The sequence below is a fragment of the Hypanus sabinus genome (genome assembly GCF_030144855.1).
Source record: "Hypanus sabinus isolate sHypSab1 chromosome X1 unlocalized genomic scaffold, sHypSab1.hap1 SUPER_X1_unloc_12, whole genome shotgun sequence".
NCBI lineage: Eukaryota > Metazoa > Chordata > Chondrichthyes > Myliobatiformes > Dasyatidae > Hypanus > Hypanus sabinus.
Genome location: NW_026778960.1, coordinates 75,001 through 93,520, shown reverse-complemented (window position 1 = coordinate 93,520; position 18,520 = coordinate 75,001). Strand labels below are relative to the sequence as shown.

Here is an 18,520-nt window from a genome sequence, read left to right as displayed (position 1 = left end):
GTGTCATATGACATCATCATTATGAGACGCGTCGTATGACATGGGCGACCACGGTGACCGTATTTGATCTTGGCAAATTTCTCTACAGAGGTGCTTTGCCATCACCTTCTCCCGGGCAGTGTCTTTACAAGACGGGTGACCCCCAGACATTATCAATACTCTTCAGAGATTGTCTGCCTGGCGTCAGCTTTCACCATTAACCCATGACCTCTGGTGTGGTATGTCATCAAAGGCACTGGCAAATTTCTACAAATGTACCATGGAGAGCGTTCCAACTGGCTGCATCACCGTCTGGTATGGGGGGATGGCACTACTGCACAGGATCAAAATAAACTGCAGAAAGTTGTACACTCAGTCAGTTCCATCACGGGCACTGGCCTCCCCAGCACCCAGGACATCTTCAAGGAACGATGCCTCAAAAAGTCCGCATTGATCATTAAGGATCCTCATTACCCAGGACCTGCCCTCTTCTCATTGCTACCATCAGGGAGGAGGAACAGGTGTCTGAATACACACACTCAATGGTTCAGGAACAGCTTCTTCCCCTCTGCCACCAGGGAGGAGGTACAGGAGCCTGAAGACACACACTCAATGATTCAGGAACTGCTTCTTCCCCTCTGCCATCAGGGAGGAGGTACAGGAGCCTGAAGACACACACTCAATGATTCAGGAACAGCTTCTTCCCCTCTGCCATCAGGGAGGAGGTACAGGAGCCTGAAGACACACACTGAACGATTCAGGAACAGCTTCTTCCCCTCTGCCATCAGGGAGGAGGTACAGGAGCCTGAAGACACACACTCAGCGATTCAGGAACAGCTTCTTCCCCTCTGCCATCAGGGAGGAGGTACAGGAGCCTGAAGACACACACTCAGCGATTCAGGAACAGCTTCTTCCCCTCTGCCATCAGGGAGGAGGTACAGGAGCCTGAAGACACACACTCAGCGATTCAGGAACAGCTTCTTCCCCTGTGCCATCAGGGAGGAGGTACAGGAGCCTGAAGACACACACTCAGCGATTCAGGAACAGCTTCTTCCCCTCTGCCATCAGGGAGGAGGTACAGGAGCCTGAAGACACACACTCGGCGATTCAGGAACAGCTTCTTCCCCTCTGCCATCAGGGAGGAGGTACAGGAGCCTGAAGGCACACACTCGACGATTCAGGAACAGCTTCTTCCCCTCTGCCATCAGGGAGGAGGTACAGGAGCCTGAAGGCACACACTCGACGATTCAGGAACAGCTTTTTCCCCTCTGCCATCAGGGAGGAGGTACAGGACCCTGAAGACACACACTCAGCAATTCAGGAACAGCTTCTTCCCCTCTGCCATCAGGGAGGAGGTACAGGAGCCTAAAGACACACACTCAGCAATTCAGGAACAGCTTCTTCCCCTCTGCCATCAGGGAGGAGGTACAGGAGCCTGAAGACACACACTCAACGATTCAGGAACAGCTTCTTCCCCTCTGCCATCAGGGAGGAGGTACAGGAGCCTGAAGACACACACTCAACGATTCAGGAACAGCTTCTTCCCCTCTGCCGTCAGGGAGGAGGTACAGGAGCCTGAAGACACACACTCGACGATTCAAAAAGGGAAAAAAGAGATACTAAAGATAGGAATAGAGCTGTTTCTGAAAATGCAAGCAAAGGAGTCGCCGTTACAATATACAATACTTTGAACGATTGCGTCCTCTTAAATCTTCATTTTCATTGTAACATTCAAGATGATTGTTGTTACCTTTTAAGTCCTTCGTAGTTCCTAACTTGCTGAAGTGGGAGAATTGTTTCACTTTCGCTCCCAGCTCTTCCTGACATCTCCAAGCTTGAATGCCTGAAACTGCAGCGAGCAAAACAGTTCTGAATTGTCCTGCTGCTTGTTTCTCGCCAACTATTGTGACGAAAAGTCACTGCCTTTTGAGCAGAAGCACATGCAACAGGTGCTGAGCACGTTGCAGTGTTTTTAAGGGCTATGCAAGTCGCGCATGAGTCTGGCGCTAGTCAGGAACAACGGCAGCACTCTGCTGCCCCAATCAAGCAGCACAGTGCCGCAAATAAATGGAGGAAATCTCGGCCTATTTTTTAGATTAGTTTTCGTTCCTTAAGAGTGGTCCCAAGTAAGCGGCTGCCCCAATTAAGTGATGTCCCAATTAACAGGAATCCGCCGTCTTTGTTCGGGCGCAACTTGCAACAGGAGACAGTGGATATCAAGAGTAAAGAATTGTATAAAAAATGAAAGTTAGTGGTTAAAGAACTGACGTGGAACAAAGTGTGCCGAATACATACTTCTTTTTATTAAGTGCTGGAGATTTGTTGTCTTGTGCTGCTGTAGCCAGCCCTCTTCAATGTCTGATGTGCGGACGGAGATGCTCTTCTGCGCACCATTGTTGTAATGCCTGGTTGGGTCACTGTCCTGTCAGCTCAAACCAGTCTGGCCATTCTCCTCCAACTTCTCTCATTAACAAGGCATTTTTGCCCACAGAACTGCCGCTCGCTGGATATTTTTTTGTTTTTCGCATCGTTCTCTGTAAGCCCTGGAGCAACCTGGAGTCTACGGACCCCTTGCTAAGTGGTATTGGTCTGCGGCATAGAAAAGATTGGGAACCTCCTGACTGGAGATCGTTGCGTGTGAAAATCCCAGGAGATTCTCAAACCATGTCCGTCTGGCTCCAGCAATAATGTCCACTCCATAATGTACTGGTTTGGCACAGGAGTACATTCAGCCAGAGACTCATTCCACCGAGATGTAACACTGAGCGTCATAGGAAGTCATTCCTGCCTGTGGCCATCAAACTTTACAACTCCTCCCTGGGAGTGTCAGACACCCTGAGCCAATAGGCTGGTCCTGGACTTATTTCCACTTGGAATAATTTACTTCTTATTATTTAATTATTTATGGTTTTATATTGCTATATTTCTACACTGTTTTTGGTTGATGCGACTGTAATGAAACCCAGTTTCCCTCAGGATCAATGAAGTATGTCTGTCTGTCTGTCAGTCATTCCCACAGTCAGAGTCACTGAGGTCATATTTCTTCCCCCATTCTGATGTTTGGTCTGAACAACAACTGAACCTCGTGACCGTGTCTGCATGCTTTTATGCACCGATTTGCTGCCTCATGATTGGCTGGTGAGATATTTGCGTTAACAAATCGGTGTACAGGCCTAACTAATCAAGCTGAGCGTGCATTCACGTGCATTAGGGATTTGTTAGTCAGGGTGTGACATCGAACAAATGAGTTCTGTTCCTGAGTCCGTCTTTAAGTCGGATTTGAAGTCGGAACAGGTACATCGGTATTATTTAGCATCAGTTAGTCAAACGTTTTTCTGAGTATATAGTACATATTTAACCTTTCTGTGCATATAAAACACTTAAGAAACATACGTATTTCAATAATTAAACCACTGCATTGCTTGGTAATAATTGTAGTTTACATTGGGGCAGGGCCTTTCACATGCTCCATTAAAATTGTTCCAATCGTTGCCCGACTGTAGCCTAACGCTTTTTCCAATGACCGATGGCGTTTCACCTCATTCCGATCGCATTATTCCTTCCACCTTATTTTCAACCGCCATCGGGATTACTTTCGTGAACAAAAACAGTGTGGAATCAGAGCTGCACCACCGGGTCCTAATGTCCACCACATGGAGACATGTTAATTAAAGACTGGGGTTCTGCTGGGTCCTGAAGACCACCGCACTGATACATGTTACATAAGGGACTTGAGCATCCGTGGGGGGGGAGGGGGGGTCCCAGAACCAATCCCCCCGCGGATAAGGAGGGCCGACCATATAGCTATATAAATGCCAGCATGCGTTAAAACCTAAACAGCTTAAAATGGGTTTAAAGTGTCGTGGTGCGGTGACAGTGGGAGTAAAAGATATTTATTTTGCGATACACCACAGAACAGGCCCTTCGTCCCCACTGAGCTGTGCTGCCTGGCAGTCCTGCGATTTAATCCTAGCCTAACCGTGGGACAGTGACCAATTTCCCTACCAACCAGTACGTATGTGGGCTGCAGGAGGAAGGCGAAGCACCCAGAGGGGAGCCCCCACGCAGGTGGGAGGAACGTGCAAACATTTACCTTCCCCCCCCCCCCCCCCCCCCACCCAGACGTAACGTTGTCGCGCTAACCGCGGCCACCGAGGTAGATAAAGGGAGGCCGGCCGGGACTAATTAGAATGCTTGATCACATCCCAGCAACCTCCCTCCCCGACACAACTGATCTTATCCGAATTGTCTTTCAGGTGGTCTGTTGGACTCGAAGAGGAGAACAAAAGAAAAGAGGAAGTGTTTGTGGTGCTGATGCAAGGGTTCTGTCCGTGTGTCTGTGCCTTCTAGATGTTGCCCTGAGACGGACCGGGAACAACATGATGAACGACCAGGAGGAGGAGGTAACAGTTCTTCCCTACCCTCTTCTCCAACTCAAGTTCAAAGTAGATTTATTGTCAAAGTATGTGTACGTCGCCATATTCTGTGGGATTGGGTTCGGGAGCCGAGAGGTAACGTTACAGCTGTACAGGACCCTAGTCAGACCCCACTTGGAGTATTGTGCTCAGTTCTGGTCGCCACACTACAGGAAGGATGTGGAAGCCGTAGAAAGGGTGCAGAGGAGATTTACAAGGATGTTGCCTGGATTGGGGAGCATGCCTTATGAGAATAGGTCGAGTGAACTCGGCCTTTTCTCCTTGGAGCGATGGAGGTTGAGAGGTGACCTGATGGAGGTGTATAAGATAATGAGAGTCATTGATTGTGTGGATAGTCAGAGGCTTTTTCCCAGGGCTGAAATGGCTGCCACAAGGAGGCACAGTTTTAAGGTGCTTGGAAGCAGGTACAGAGGAGATGACAGGCGTAAGTTTTTTACGCAGAGAGTGGTGGGCGTGTGGAATGTGTTGACAGAGACAGATACGATGGGGTCTTCTAAGAGACTTTTAGATAGGTACATGGAGCTTAGAAAAATAGAGGTCTATGCGACAGGGAAATTCTAGGCAGTTTCTGGAGTAGGTTACACGGTCGGCACAACATTGTGGGCTGAAGGGCCGAAAGTAGAACATGTTTTCTATGTTTTTCCATCCAACCCTGAGATTCATTTTCTTGTAGGCATTCACAGTAACTAGAAAGAAATCTTTAAAATACTAAATAAAGGGATTCCAGTTCATTGGGTCATTGGTTAATTAGGGGCAAATCTTAAAGGTCAAAATGTAATCAAGAAAATAGCAAAGGATTCCTTTGATTATTTGGGGCACTATGCTGCTTAGTTAGGACAAGAGGCAGCTGCAGAACTTTCTCGCTGGTGTCAGTCATGTGTACTTGTACGGCTGTTGGACACAGCTCTGTGCTTGGAGCAATACGCACAAGATCAGGACTACTTCCCCTCACTGTCTGGACCTGATGGAGGGTCCCGGCCCAAAATGACGACTGTCTGCTCCTTTCCATCGATGCTGCCTGAGTGTGTGTGTGTCTGTCTGTCTGTGTGTGTGTGTGTCTCTCTCTCCCCCCTCTCTTTCCCCCCCTCTTCCCCCCTCTTCCCCCCTCTTCCCCCCTCTTCCCCCCCTCTTCCCCCCCTCTTCCCCCCCTCTTCCCCCCTCTTCCCCCCTCTTCCCCCCTCTTCCCCCCTCTTCCCCCTCTTCCCCCCTCTTCCCCCCTCTTCCCCCTCTCCCTTCCCCCTCCCCTTCCCCCCCTCCCCTTCCCCCCCTCCCCCCTTCCCCCCCTTTCCCCCTCCCTTCCCCCCCTTTCCCCCTCCCTTCCCCCCTCCCTGCCCCCTCCCTGCCCCCTCTCTTCTCCCCTCTCTCTTCCCCCCTCTCTCTTCCCCCTCTCTCTTCCCCCTCTCTCTTCCCCCTCTCTCTTCCCCCCTCTCTCTTCCCCCTCTCTCTTCCCCCCTCTCTCTTCCCCCCTCTCTCTTCCCCCCTCTCTCTTCCCCCCTCTCTCTTCCCCCCTCTCTCTTCCCCCCTCTCTCTTCCCCCCTCTCTCTTCCCCCCTCTCTCTTCCCCCCCCATTTCCAGCATATACCGATTTTCTTGGAGCAAAGGGTTTTTAAGTTGCATTAGTTGTGCGTGTTTCTGTTCAAAGAGCAGTGATCCTTGTCGCTGACATTTGGTGAGAAATAAGCACATTGACATGAGATGAAGCGTCCTTCAGAGTGGGTTGTGAGAACAGTTCAATGGCAGGGTGAGGTGAGTGAAGTTGACTGAAGTTTTCCCTTCTGGTTCAAGATCCTCATGTTTGAGGGGTAATAACTGTTCCTGAACCTGGTGGTGTGGGACCTGAGGCTCCTGTACCTCCTTCCTGATGGTTGAGGGGTAATAACTGTTCCTGAACCTGGGGGTGTGAGGCCTGAGGCTCCAGTACCTCCTTCCTGATGGTTGAGGGGTAATAACTGTTCCTGAACCTGGTGGTGTGGGACCTGAGGCTCCTGTACCTCCTTCCTGATGGTTGAGGGGTAATAACTGTTCCTGAATCTGGTGGTGTGGGACCTGAGGCTCCTGTACCTCCTTCCTGATGGTTGAGGGGTAATAACTGTTCCTGAACCTGGGGGTGTGAGTCCTGAAGCTCCTGTACCTCCTTCCTGATGGCTGAGGGGGTGATGACTGTTCCTGATCCTGGTGGTGTGGGACCTGGGGCCTCAATGGTAGATGTGAGAAGAGAGCCTGCCCCTGACGATGGATGCTGCCCACTCGTAGCAACCCTTGTAAACCTGCTCAGTGATGGTGGGGTCTCCCACTGGGCTTCATCCACCACTTTTTGTAGCCGTTTTCCATTCCTGGGTATTGGTGCTTCCATCCCAGGCCGGATGTGCTCAGCAGGGGAGGGCTTTGCCTGTGACGGGCTCGGCCATATTTGGACAGAGGGTGGAGAAGCTCCCAGCAAGGCCCACTCTGAGTAAAGCTGCTCTCCTTTCTCAGCCCCTAACACTGAAACGCTCTTGTTTTTGCAGGAGTTCATCACCGTGAGGGTGCAGGATCCACAGGTGCAAGATCCAGGCTCTTGGGCCCCCTATATCGATTATAAAATATTCCTCTATGTAAGTGTAGACATCGTTGCTCTCTCCCAACTGATAAAGTAACACTCCTCCTGCACTTCTCAATGTCAGAACCAGGATTAACATCAACGGCATGCGTCGTGAAATCTGTTGTCTTTGTGGCAGTGGGATATTGTAGTGTAAGACCATAAGACTTAGGAGCAGAAATAGGCCATTCAGCCCATCGAGTCTGATCCAGCATTCAAACATGGGCTAATCCAATTCTTCCAGTCATCCCCACACCCTTGCCTACTCCACATACCCTCTGATGCCCTGGCTAATCAGGAACCTATCCATCTCCGCCTTAAATGCACCCAATGACTTGGCCTCCACAGCCTCTTGTGGCAACAAATTCCACAGATTTACCACCCTCTGACTAAAGTAACTTCTCCGCATCTCAATTCTAAAAGGGCCTCTTTCAATCCTGAAGTAGTGCCCTCTTGTCCTAGAATCCCCTACCATGGGAAGTAATCCGTTCAGGCCTTATAACATTCGGAATGTTTCTATGAGATTCCCCCCTCATTCTGCTGAACTCCAGGGAATACAGCCCAAGAGCTGCCAGACGTTCCTCACACGGTAACCCTTTCATTCCTGGAATTGTTCTCATGAATCTTCCCTGAACCCTCTCCAGCATATCATTTCTAAAATAAGCTTCCCAAAACTGCACACAATAATCCAACAATGCGGATTCACAGTTACGTGTCGACCCTATTTCTACCATCTTCTCCTTCTATGCATCCAAAGCTCACATTTATGCGAGGCTGTTTGGACTAGAAGCACCGCCTTCCCACCAATACGAGTCATGCCGATCTCACTTTGGTTTTGGCAGCGTGTGGATGTGCGATCTTGCGCTCTTAAACTTTGCTGTCATTACCTACGGTGCACTGATTTTGTGCTTGAAATATTTAAGTATGCCTCCTAAGCGTTCTATGTCAAGTCCTGGCCCATCAGCCAAGCGGTGGAGAACGGCTTTAACACTTGAAAAAGAGTTGGAAATTATAAACAGGGCGGCATCAGGTGAAGGTAACACAGCTCTGGCACGTTACTTGGGCCTGGGTGAGTCCATGATCAGAAATATAAAGAAAAATGCTGAGAAAATAAGAAGTGAAGTGATTGATTCAAATGTCTTTAAAGATTGTTATCAGAGTGCGTAACCCGATTATGACAAAAATGGAGAAAATGTTGAGTTTGTGCATTGAGCAACACTCAGTTCCGATCGTCTTCGTGTGAAAGCTTTGGAAATTTACGGTCGCCTTTGTTCAGAGGCTAGCGAGGAAGTGTCAAGAGATACTGTTAGCTTTAATGCAAGGATGGGATGGTTTTCTAAGTTTGTTAATCATCACAGGCTTCACTACTTAGCTGTGCACGGTGAGCAGGCTAGTGCTGACCACGAAGCTGCTGAACGCTGCCCTGTGCAGTTGCGGGCTATGATAGCTGAGTTAGGCACCACACCAAAGCAGGTGTTTAACGCAGACGAGACCGGGCTTTCTTGGAAGCGTATGCTGAAATGCACTTACATAAGTAAGGACGAAAATACTGCATCAGGTTTCAAGGCAGCAGAGGATAGGTTGACTGTGCTTACGTGTTCCAATGCCGGAATATAATACGAATGTTGCCTTGTGCTACTGCTTTTGTGTTGTATTGGTATGAAAAATGTGAATAAGTTACAGTCGGCCCTCCTTATCCGCGAGTTCCGCATGCGCGGATTCAACCAGCCGCGAATCGAGAAAACCCGGAAGTGCTCTTCCAGCGCTCGTTGTTTGAGCATGTACAGACTTTTTTTCTTGTCATTATTCCCTAAATAATGCAGGATAACAACTATTTTTACATAGAATTTAGAGATGATTTAAAGCGTAAGGGAGGATGTGCATAGGTAATTGTGGATCGGGATCGAAAAAAATCGGTAGTTCTCTTACTAAGTAAGTCGGAACAGGTACATCCGGTATTATTTAGCGTCAGTTAGTCAAACGTTTGTCTTAGTATATAGTATATATTTTACCTTTCTGTGCATATAAAACACTTAAGAACGTATGTTTAAGTGCTGTGCTCGGGAATGGAAGTTCTCGAGTTCGATCCAGTGACAGATTGCCCCCGAGTGCGCTCTCCATCCATGCCGGGTTGATGTGGAGGATCAAAAACCCAAAACCCAATAATTAAACCACTGCGTTGCTTAGTAATAATTGTAGCTTTCATCGGGGCAGGGCCTTTCTCACTTTATCCTTTAAAATTGTTCCGATCGTTGACCGAAAGTAGCCTAACGCTTTTCCAGTGATCGATGGCGTTCCACCTTTTTCCGATCGCTTTATCATTTCCACTTTATTTTCAATCGTGATTAGAAACACTGCGGATTCTCAGTGCCGGGTCCTAATGTCCACCGCACTGAGACAGGTTAAATAAGGTCTGGGATTCCGCTGGGTCCTAAGATCCACCGCACTGAGTCAGGTTGAATAAGGTCCGGGGTTCCGCTGGGTCCTAAGATCCACCGCACTGAGGCAGGTTGAATAAGGTCCGGGGTTCCGCTGGGTCCTAAGATCCACCGCACTGAGGCAGGTTGAATAAGGTCTGGGGTTCCGCTGGGTCCTAAGATCCACCGCACTGAGGCAGGTTGAATAAGGTCCGGGGTTCCGCTGGGTCCTAAGATCCACCGCACTGAGACAGGTTGAATAAGGTCCAGGGTTCCGCTGGGTCCTAAGATCCACCGCACTGAGGCAGGTTGAATAAGGTCCGGGGTTCCGCTGGGTCCTAAGATCCACCGCACTGAGGCAGGTTGAATAAGGTCCGGGGTTCCGCTGGGTCCTAAGATCCACCGCACTGAGACAGGTTGAATAAGGTCCGGGGTTCCGCTGGGTCCTAATGTCCACCGCACTGAGGCAGGTTGAATAAGGTCCGGGGTTCCGCTGGGTCCTAAGATCCACCGCACTGAGGCAGGTTGAATAAGGTCCGGGGTTCCGCTGGGTCCTAAGATCCACCGCACTGAGTCAGGTTGAATAAGGTCCGGGGTTCCGCTGGGTCCTAAGATCCACCGCACTGAGTCAGGTTGAATAAGGTCTGGGGTTCCGCTGGGTCCTAAGATCCACCGCATTGAGACAGGTTGAATAAGGGACATGAGCATCCGTGTTATTTGGTATCCGCAAGGGGTCCCGGAACCAATCCCTTGCGGATAAAGAGGGCAGACTGTACAGATAAAATATATTTAGGAAGCTCTCCAGAACGCATCCCCGTTTTCTCCATTTAAATAGTTATTCACATTATGCGTTTTCCATACTATGCGCCAACGGTGAGGAACGCATCCCCCGCATATAACGAGGGTAGGGTGTACATTTATTATCAAAGTTATGTATACCATATACAACCTGGAGATTCGTCTCCTTACAGGCAGCGACAAACCAATGAGACCCAAGAGAACTCATTTTAAAAAAAGATTGTTAAGCACCCAATGTGCAGAGAGGAAAAAAAAGAACAAATCGTGCAAGTGATAGAAGTAAACAAAGAGTGAAGGTGGCACTAGTGAGCCCAGCAGCCGATTCAGGCGCCCCTCAGCTGGGCTGAGACCCTTCACCGGGGCTGGAAAGGAAAGGGCCGAGATGTCAGGATGGAAAGGTTGGCGGAGGGAGGGGAATGAGGGTAGCTGGAAGGCAGTAGGTGAAGCCAGGTGGGTGGGAAAGGCAAGGGGACTGGAGAGGAAGGGATCTGGTATACGTGCCCTGTGAGGCCTCGCTTTGCTCCTTGGCTCCAGAGGATCGATGTGTGTACATGTGTATGGTGACTGATAGATGAATTTGAGCTAGAAGTACAGAATACGCTTAAAGCAACATACACACAGACACGCACAAAATGCTGGAGGAGCTCAGCAGGCCAGGCAGCATCTATGGGAAAAAGCACAGTCGACGTTTCGGTCCGAGACCCTTCGGCAGGACCGGAGGTAAAAAAAGATGAGGAGTAGATTTGGAAGGTGAGGGAAGGGAAGAGAGAAAGACAAGGTGACAGGTGAAACTGGGAGGGGGAGGGATGAAGTAAAGAGCTGAGAAATTGGTGAAAGAGAGAGAAGGCCACGGGAGAAAGAAACAGCGGGTGGAACACCAGTGGGTGGGCGAGGAAATAAGGTGAGAGAGGAAGAAGGGGGTGGGAAATGGTGAGGAGGGGCATTACTGGAAGTTCGAGAAATCGATGTTAATGCCATCAGGTTGGAGGTTACCCAGACGGTATCGTCCAACCTGAGTGTGGCCTCATCACGACAGTGGAGGAGGCCGTGGATACTCAGCAGGCCAAGCAGCATCCGTGGGGAAGAGAAACCAGGGCTTTGATGAAATTTCGTCACTCTCGGTGCGGTTAACCTGAATCATTTCTGTCACCATAGATGCTGTCTGACTTTCAGAATCTCCACTGTTCACTGTGGGAACACACACACACAAAATGCTGGAGGAACTCAGCAGGTCAGTCAGCATCTATGGAGACCTATGTCAGTGTAGTTTTATTTCACTCCCAGTGTGTAACTTGCCGAGGGAGGTCCCCCCCCGCCCCCCCCCCCCCGTCACCAAACTCAGAATCAGCCTTAAGGTCAGAGTAAACTTATTATCGAAGTACATACATCAAGTTGAAATTTACGAGGGGTGCCTGATAAGTTTGTGGCTTAAGGTAGAAGGAGTCAATTTTAGAAAACCTAGCACATTTATTTTTCAACATAGTCCCCTCCTACATTTACACACTCAGTCCAGTGGTCGTGGAGCATACGGATCTCGGACATCCAGAAAGTGTCCACAGCAGGGGTGATTGATAAGTTTGTAGAAGGAGATGAGTTATACAGCTCTCGTTACAGGCACGTGCAGTTCAACTCTTTGTGATTATGCAGAAAGTTTGAAGTTAATAACCCATCGGGGTGATTGATAAGTTTGTGGCCTAAGGTAGAAGGAGATGAGTTATTAACTTCAAACTTCCTGCATAATCAAAGAGTTCAAGTCAAGTCACTTTTATTGTCACTTTGAGCTTAACTGCTGGTACAGTACATAGTAAAAATGAGACGACGTTTTTCAGGACCGTGGTGTTGCATGACACAGTACAAAAACTAGACTGAACTACGTAATAAAAAACAACACAGAGAAAGCTACCGACACAGGACTGCGTAAAGTGCACAAAAACAGTGCAGGCATTACAATAAATAATAAACAGGACAGTAGGGCAGTAAGGTGTCAGTCCAGGCTTCGGGTATTGAGGAGTCTGATGGCTTGGGGGAAGAAACTGTTACATAGTCTGGTCGTGAGAGCCCGAATACTCCGGTGCCTTTTCCCAGACGGCAGGAGGGAGAAGAGTTTGTATGAGGGGTGTGTGGGGTCCTTCATAATGCTGTTTCCTTTGCTGATGCAGCCTGTGGTGTAAATGTCCGTGAGGGCGGGAAGAGAGACCCTGATGATCTTCTCAGCTGACCTCACTATCCGCTGCAGGGTCTTGCGATCCGAGATGGTGCAATTTCCGAACCAGGCAGTGATGCAGCTGCTCGGGATGCTCTCAATACAACCCCTGTAGAATGTGATGAGGATGGGGGGTGGGAGATGGACTTTCCTCAGCCTTCGCAGAAAGTAGAGACGCTGCTGGGCTTTCTTTGCTATGGAGCTGGTGTTGAGGGACCAGGTGAGATTCTCCGTCAGGTGAACACCAAGAAATTTGGTGGTCTTAACAATCTCTACCGAGGAGCCATCGATGTTCAGCGGGGAGTGGTCGCTCCATGCCCTCCTGAAGTCAACAACCATCTCTTTTGTTTTGTTCAGATTCAGAGACAGGTTGTTGGCTCTGCACCAGTCTGTTAGCCGCTGTACCTCCTCTCTGTAAGCTGACTCGTCGTTCTTGCTGATGAGACCCACCATGGTCGTGTCATCGGCGAACTTGATGATGTGGTTCGAGCTGTGTGTTGCAGCACAGTCGTGGGTCAGCAGAGTGAACAGCAGTGGACTGAGCACACAGCCCTGGGGGGCCCCCGTGCTCAGTGTGATGGTGTTGGAGATGCTGCTTCTGATCCAGACTGTCTGAGGTCTCCCAGTCAGGAAGTCTAGGATCCAGTTGCAGAGGGAGGTGTTCAGCCCCAGTAGGCTCAGCTTTCCAATCAGTTTCTGAGGGATGATTGTGTTGAATGCTGAACTGAAGTCTATGAACAGCATCCGAACGTATGAGTTGAACTGTATGTGCATGTAACGAGAGCTGTATAACTCATCTCCTACAAACTTATCAATCTTATCAATCACCCCTGCTGTGGACACTTTCTGGAGGTCCAAGATCCATATGCTCCACGACCGCTGGACTAAGTGTGTAAATGTAGGAGGAGACTATGTTGAAAAATAAATGTGCTAGGTTTTCTAAAATCAACTCCTTCTACCTTAGGCCACAAACTTATCAATCACCCCTCGTAACTGTCGCTCAAAGTAGCAGACAGGAATGTCTGGAGGAGCTCAGCAGGTCAGGCAGCATCAGGGGAGATGAACAAACAGTTGACGTTTCTGGCCAAGTACCCTTTCTCAGGACTGGAAAGGATAAGAGAAGATGCCAGAATAAAAAGGTGGGGTGGGCAACCCGATCTGCCGAGTTCCTCCACCATTTTGTGCCTGCCGCCCTGGATTCAGTAAGAACTTTCAGAGGCGAGTGGCATTAGTTGGAGTGGCAGGGACTGGGGGGGTGGGGGGAGAAGATCTGATGGGGTTGTGATCGGACGAGCTTATGAGAGACATAGACAGAGTGGGCGGGAAATAGGTTTGAAGAGTCTAATACTAGAGGGCGTGCATTGGAGGTTGAGTGCAAAGGAGATGTCAGGGGCAAGTTTTGTTTTACTCAAGAGAGTGGTGGGTGCCGGAATGCACTGCCTGGGCTGGTGGTAGAGGCCAGAACATTAGGGACTTTTAAGAGGTGTTTAGATAGGCACGTGAATGTGAGGGAAATGGAAGGATATGGACATCGTGTAGACAGAAGGGATCAGTTTAGTTGGTAATTTGATAATTTAATTGGTTCTGTTCCTGTGCTGTACTGTTCCAGGTTCTAAATTGCTGCTGGGGAATTTTTTATTCTGGTAACTTGCAAGTTCAGTAAGTGAGTCTGATTGGATATCTCTGAAAGTACAGCATAGCTGTAATGGGACGAATGGCCTGTGATGTTATAGTGGGTTACAGGATCCCCACCAACGAACATACTCCCGTGTGCGGAGACGCTATCGGGAGTTCGAGTGGCTGACCGTCCCTTTGTCATACTCTTTCAGACAAACAGCAAGGCATTCACGGTGAAGACCTCCCGTGTGCGGAGACGCTATCGGGAGCTCGATTAACTGACCGTCCCTTTGTCATACTCTTTCAGACAAACAGCAAGGCATTCACGGTGAAGACCTCCTGCGTGCGGAGACGCTATCGGGAGTTCGAGTGGCTGAGGCGCCGGCTGCAGAAGAACGCCGGGCTCGTGTAAGTATGGCACGGAACGCGACTCCCGTCCGACACTTGATTCTGGGGCGCTTGCATTGGGATCCGATCGGGGGGGGGTGGGTGGGTTTGCGCATTCCACGTCATCGAAACGGGCGGTGGAGGCCTGCCGTTCACTTCAGCGGCCGGCACGGCCAAGGGTGAGCTGAGGGGCAGCCCGCAAGTGCCGTCGCGCGTTCCGGCGCCAACATAGCATGCCCGCGATGTTCAACAGAACTGAATCAAGTTCAGGCTTAATATCGTGAAAATTTAGTGAAAATAATTACTACAGTACTGTGTGCAGCATCTATATATATGCGCCAATGCACGGTGCTGCATTTCATGTGTAACCATCAGGTTCGACCAGCGGCGTTAATCAGCCTCCAGCTGATTAACTTGGCCAAACTTGAGAAATCTTGTTCGGGTGGATGCTATGTGATGTGTTTCCTCAGTACTACAAAATAACCAACAGTTCACCATTTGCAATTAAATGACTGAGCTTTGTAATTCTTAATTTGACTCTACGGTTAGTAAAGAAAACAAAAAAAGAGGAAGGGCCCGTTCTCATGGAACGTTTATTGTGCGAAGTTGGGGCTCACGGTTTTCTCATCCGTTCGTTCTCCGTCGGTTTCCTACCGGTTGTTGCCGACGCTGGACCCCGTTCCGTCCTGCAATCTACGACTTCCCCGTTCTGGCACCTTCTCTCTTCCTCTTCCGCTGAACAAAGAGCCCGCGGATCCCTCGCTCTCAGGCGCAGAAGAACGAAGAGCCCTCCCCTCGCTGGACGCCTCGCGTTCCGAAACCCCTGTCATCTCCGGTCAGGACCCAAGCACACTGCTGCTACAGCGAAGCCACTACATTAACAGTGAACCCTTTCCCAGGGCGTTATATTTTTAATAGAAGGAGGAGGGCAAAGCAACAGTAATGACAAAATAGTGCAATGGAAATTCAAGCCCCTTACACAACCCACGCACACACGCACGCAAGCCTCCGATCCAAGATAGGCCACTCCTCACTCCCAGTCTTAGACTCGCCGATACCCAACCACCAACCTCTATTCCTTCTCCCGGACTCTCAGACCAAAGGCATCGATCGGCCCGCCGTCCTCTGGGGAAGCCGACCAGCTGGAGGAGGTTCGGGTGCAGGCTTCAATGACAGGGTCAGTGGCTTTGCTGAGTCCGTCGCGGCAGCAGGCGGTTCCTCGGCTTGCCCGCCTACCTGAAGACCACATATTCAAGGCACTGCCTCCCTTCGGTCAGTACCGTACGGGTGGCCAGCTTGGCCGACGTGCTCGGGTGTCGGGGGGCAAAGCAGAGCCTCCGGCTGAGCCACGAATTTAATTCGGCAGTGTGGGTTTCCACACTGGGCCTGGGGACATTGGCAGACGTCGGAAGCCCTGATGAAGGGTCTCGACCCGAAACGTCAACTGGAGAAGGGGCAAAGGTGGGTCTCTGACACCTTAAAACCAGTTGCTTCGGGCAGATGGGGCTCATTGGCAACTCGTCTAGGTGGAGGAAAACTCCGATCTCAAACCTCCCGCTGCCTTGTGTCTGTACCCGCTCACGGGGGAAGGCTTCGGGAGTGAACCCCGAGGGGAAAAGTCTAGACCTGGAGTCCCTGAGGCAAAACTATGTTGAGTTCAACGCTGACCGGCAACTCCTGGCGCCAGACTGTATCGGTCTCTGCCGTTCCTTTGGGTTCATCAGCTGTGTGGAGAGGGGGAGCCCGCTACACGGGCAACAGCTCACTCTCCATATCGTACTGCCCTGGCTTGTGTATCCGGACAGCTGGGATGCAACATCCATGTTCGGCCCTGACCAACGGAGGCACTCAGATGCTGCCTGACCTGCTGAGTCCCTCTAGCACTGTGTGTTGCTCTAGATATCCGGCATCTGCCAAATCTCTTGTGCTGACGGACCTAAGCCCGTGGCTTTGCCCAGGCCGGGGGCAGCCACAGATCACAGCCCCAGTGCTGGAATCCCACGGACCCTTGGACCCCAATCACCTCTCCCCAGTTACCCATCGCAAGAACCAGATCATAATACACAGGTACAGAATTTAGGCAATTTGGCCAATCTGTCAGTCAATCGTGGCTGATTTCCTGTCCCTCTCAACCCCATTCTCTCGCCTTCTCCCCGTAACCTTTGACGCCTGGACTAATCAAGAATCTATCAACCTCAGCTTTAAGTATATCCGATGACTTTGCCTCCACAGCCATCTGTGGCAATGAATTCCACAGATTCACCACCCTCTGGCTAAAGAAATTCCTCTTCATCTCTGTTCTAAAGGGACGTCCTTCTATTCTGAGGCTGTGCCCTCTGGTCCTAGACTCCTGCATTACAGGAAAAACCCTCTCCACATCCACTCTATCTATGTCCTCTGGTCCTAGACTCCCCCACTATAGGATCCATCCTCTCCACATCCACTCTATCTGTGGCCTCTGGTCCTAGACTCCCCCACTATAGGAAACATCCTCTCCACATCCACTCTATCTGTGTCCTCTGGTCCTAGACTCCCCCACTATAGGAAACATCCTCTCCACATCCACTCTATCTGTGTCCTCTGGTCCTAGACTCCCCCACTATAGGAAACATCCTCTCCACATCCACTCTATCTGTGTCCTCTGGTCCTAGACTCCCCCACTATAGGAAACATCCTCTCCACATCCACTCTATCTGTGTCCTCTGGTCCTAGACTCCCCCACTATAGGAAACACCCTCTCCACATCCACTCTATCTGTGTCCTCTGGTCCTGGACTCCCCCACTATAGGAACCATCCTCTCCACATCCACTCTATCTGTGTCCTCTGGTCCTAGACTCTCCCACCAATGGACATCCTGCTATATATCCAATAGGTTCCTCTCCCCCTTATCCTTCTAAACTCCAGATTGAGAACCATCAAACGCTCCTCATGTTAACCCTTTCATCCCCCCAACCCGATTCTCCAACAAAAATCCAGGATTGGTGTGTAGGACTGGGGAGGCTTTTGATCCGTCTCACAGAAACTCTGACAAAGATTAAAGATTAGCTTTGTTTGTCATGCCTACAACGAAACATGAACTGGGTGCATTTAAAGTGGAGGTTGATAGGTTCCTGATTAGTCAGGTTGTTAAAGGTTACAGGGAGAAAGCAGAAGGAAGGGGTTGAGAGGGATGATAAATCAGCCATGATGGAACAGCAGAGCTGATGGGCTGAATGCTCCACGTCTCATCATTGCATTCTCCTCCGGTGCGCGCTGAATTTTCCCTTTGCTTCTGTGTTTCTAGATCTCTCCCGGAGCTGCCGGGGAAGAGGCCGTTCCTGCAGGTCGGTGACGCTGAAAGCATAGAGAGGAGGCGGCAGGGTCTGCAGCAGTTCCTGCAGAGGTAAGCGCTGCCCAAGTGTGCTCGCCTGCGCGGCTGCGCTCCTGGGACGCGGTGGGGTTCGGATCCGTCGCCGGGATACCACCCGCCAGCTTCTCATACAAGCTTTTGTGCCTTCTGTGAGAACCAGGTGCTGAATTAGGCCATTCAGCCCATTGACCCTGGCTTCTATTCCATCGTGGTTGATTTATTCTCCTCCTCAACTTCTGTTCCCCTGCTCTCTTCATGTAACCTTTGACGCCCTGACTAACTGAGAGCCCTCCATGGCTGTCTGTGGCAATGAATTACACAGATTCACCACCTCTGGTGTAAAAAAAATACTTATCCTCATCTCTGTTCTGGAGGCTCCTCTATTCTTAAGCTGTGCCCTCTGGTCCTAGACTCCCCCACTATAGGAAACATCCTCTCCACATCCACTCTATCTGTGTCCTCTGGTCCTAGACTCCCCACTGTAGGAAACATCCTCTCCACATCCACTCTATCTGTGTCCTCTGGTCCTAGACTCCCCACTATAGGAAACATCCTCTCCACATCCTCTCTATCTTGCCCTCTGGTCCTAGACTCCCCCACTATAGGAAACATCCTCTCCACATCCACTCTATCTGTGTCCTCTGGTCCTAGACTCCCCCACTACAGGAAACATCCTCTCCACATCCACTCTATCTGTGCCCTCTGGTCCTAGACTCCCCCACTATAGGAAACATCCTCTCCACATCCGCTCTATT

General features: G+C 50.1%; 1 protein-coding gene across 6 annotated transcripts in view; it reads left to right on the top strand.

The window, feature by feature from the left end:
• LOC132385590 (sorting nexin-11-like) overlaps positions 1–18,520 on the top strand; it is a 218,115-nt gene that overhangs the window by 173,803 nt on the left and 25,792 nt on the right. For 5 of the 6 annotated variants that reach the window (XM_059957761.1, XM_059957760.1, XM_059957759.1 and 2 more), the window contains 4 exons: positions 4,236–4,382; positions 6,923–7,009; positions 14,336–14,436; positions 17,700–17,798. In XM_059957761.1, coding sequence (XP_059813744.1) covers positions 4,359–4,382; positions 6,923–7,009; positions 14,336–14,436; positions 17,700–17,798 — 311 coding nt within the window. In that variant the 5' untranslated portion in view covers positions 4,236–4,358. The remainder of the gene's footprint in view (positions 1–4,235; positions 4,383–6,922; positions 7,010–14,335; positions 14,437–17,699; positions 17,799–18,520) is intronic. The other variant, XM_059957762.1, reaches the window with a different exon arrangement.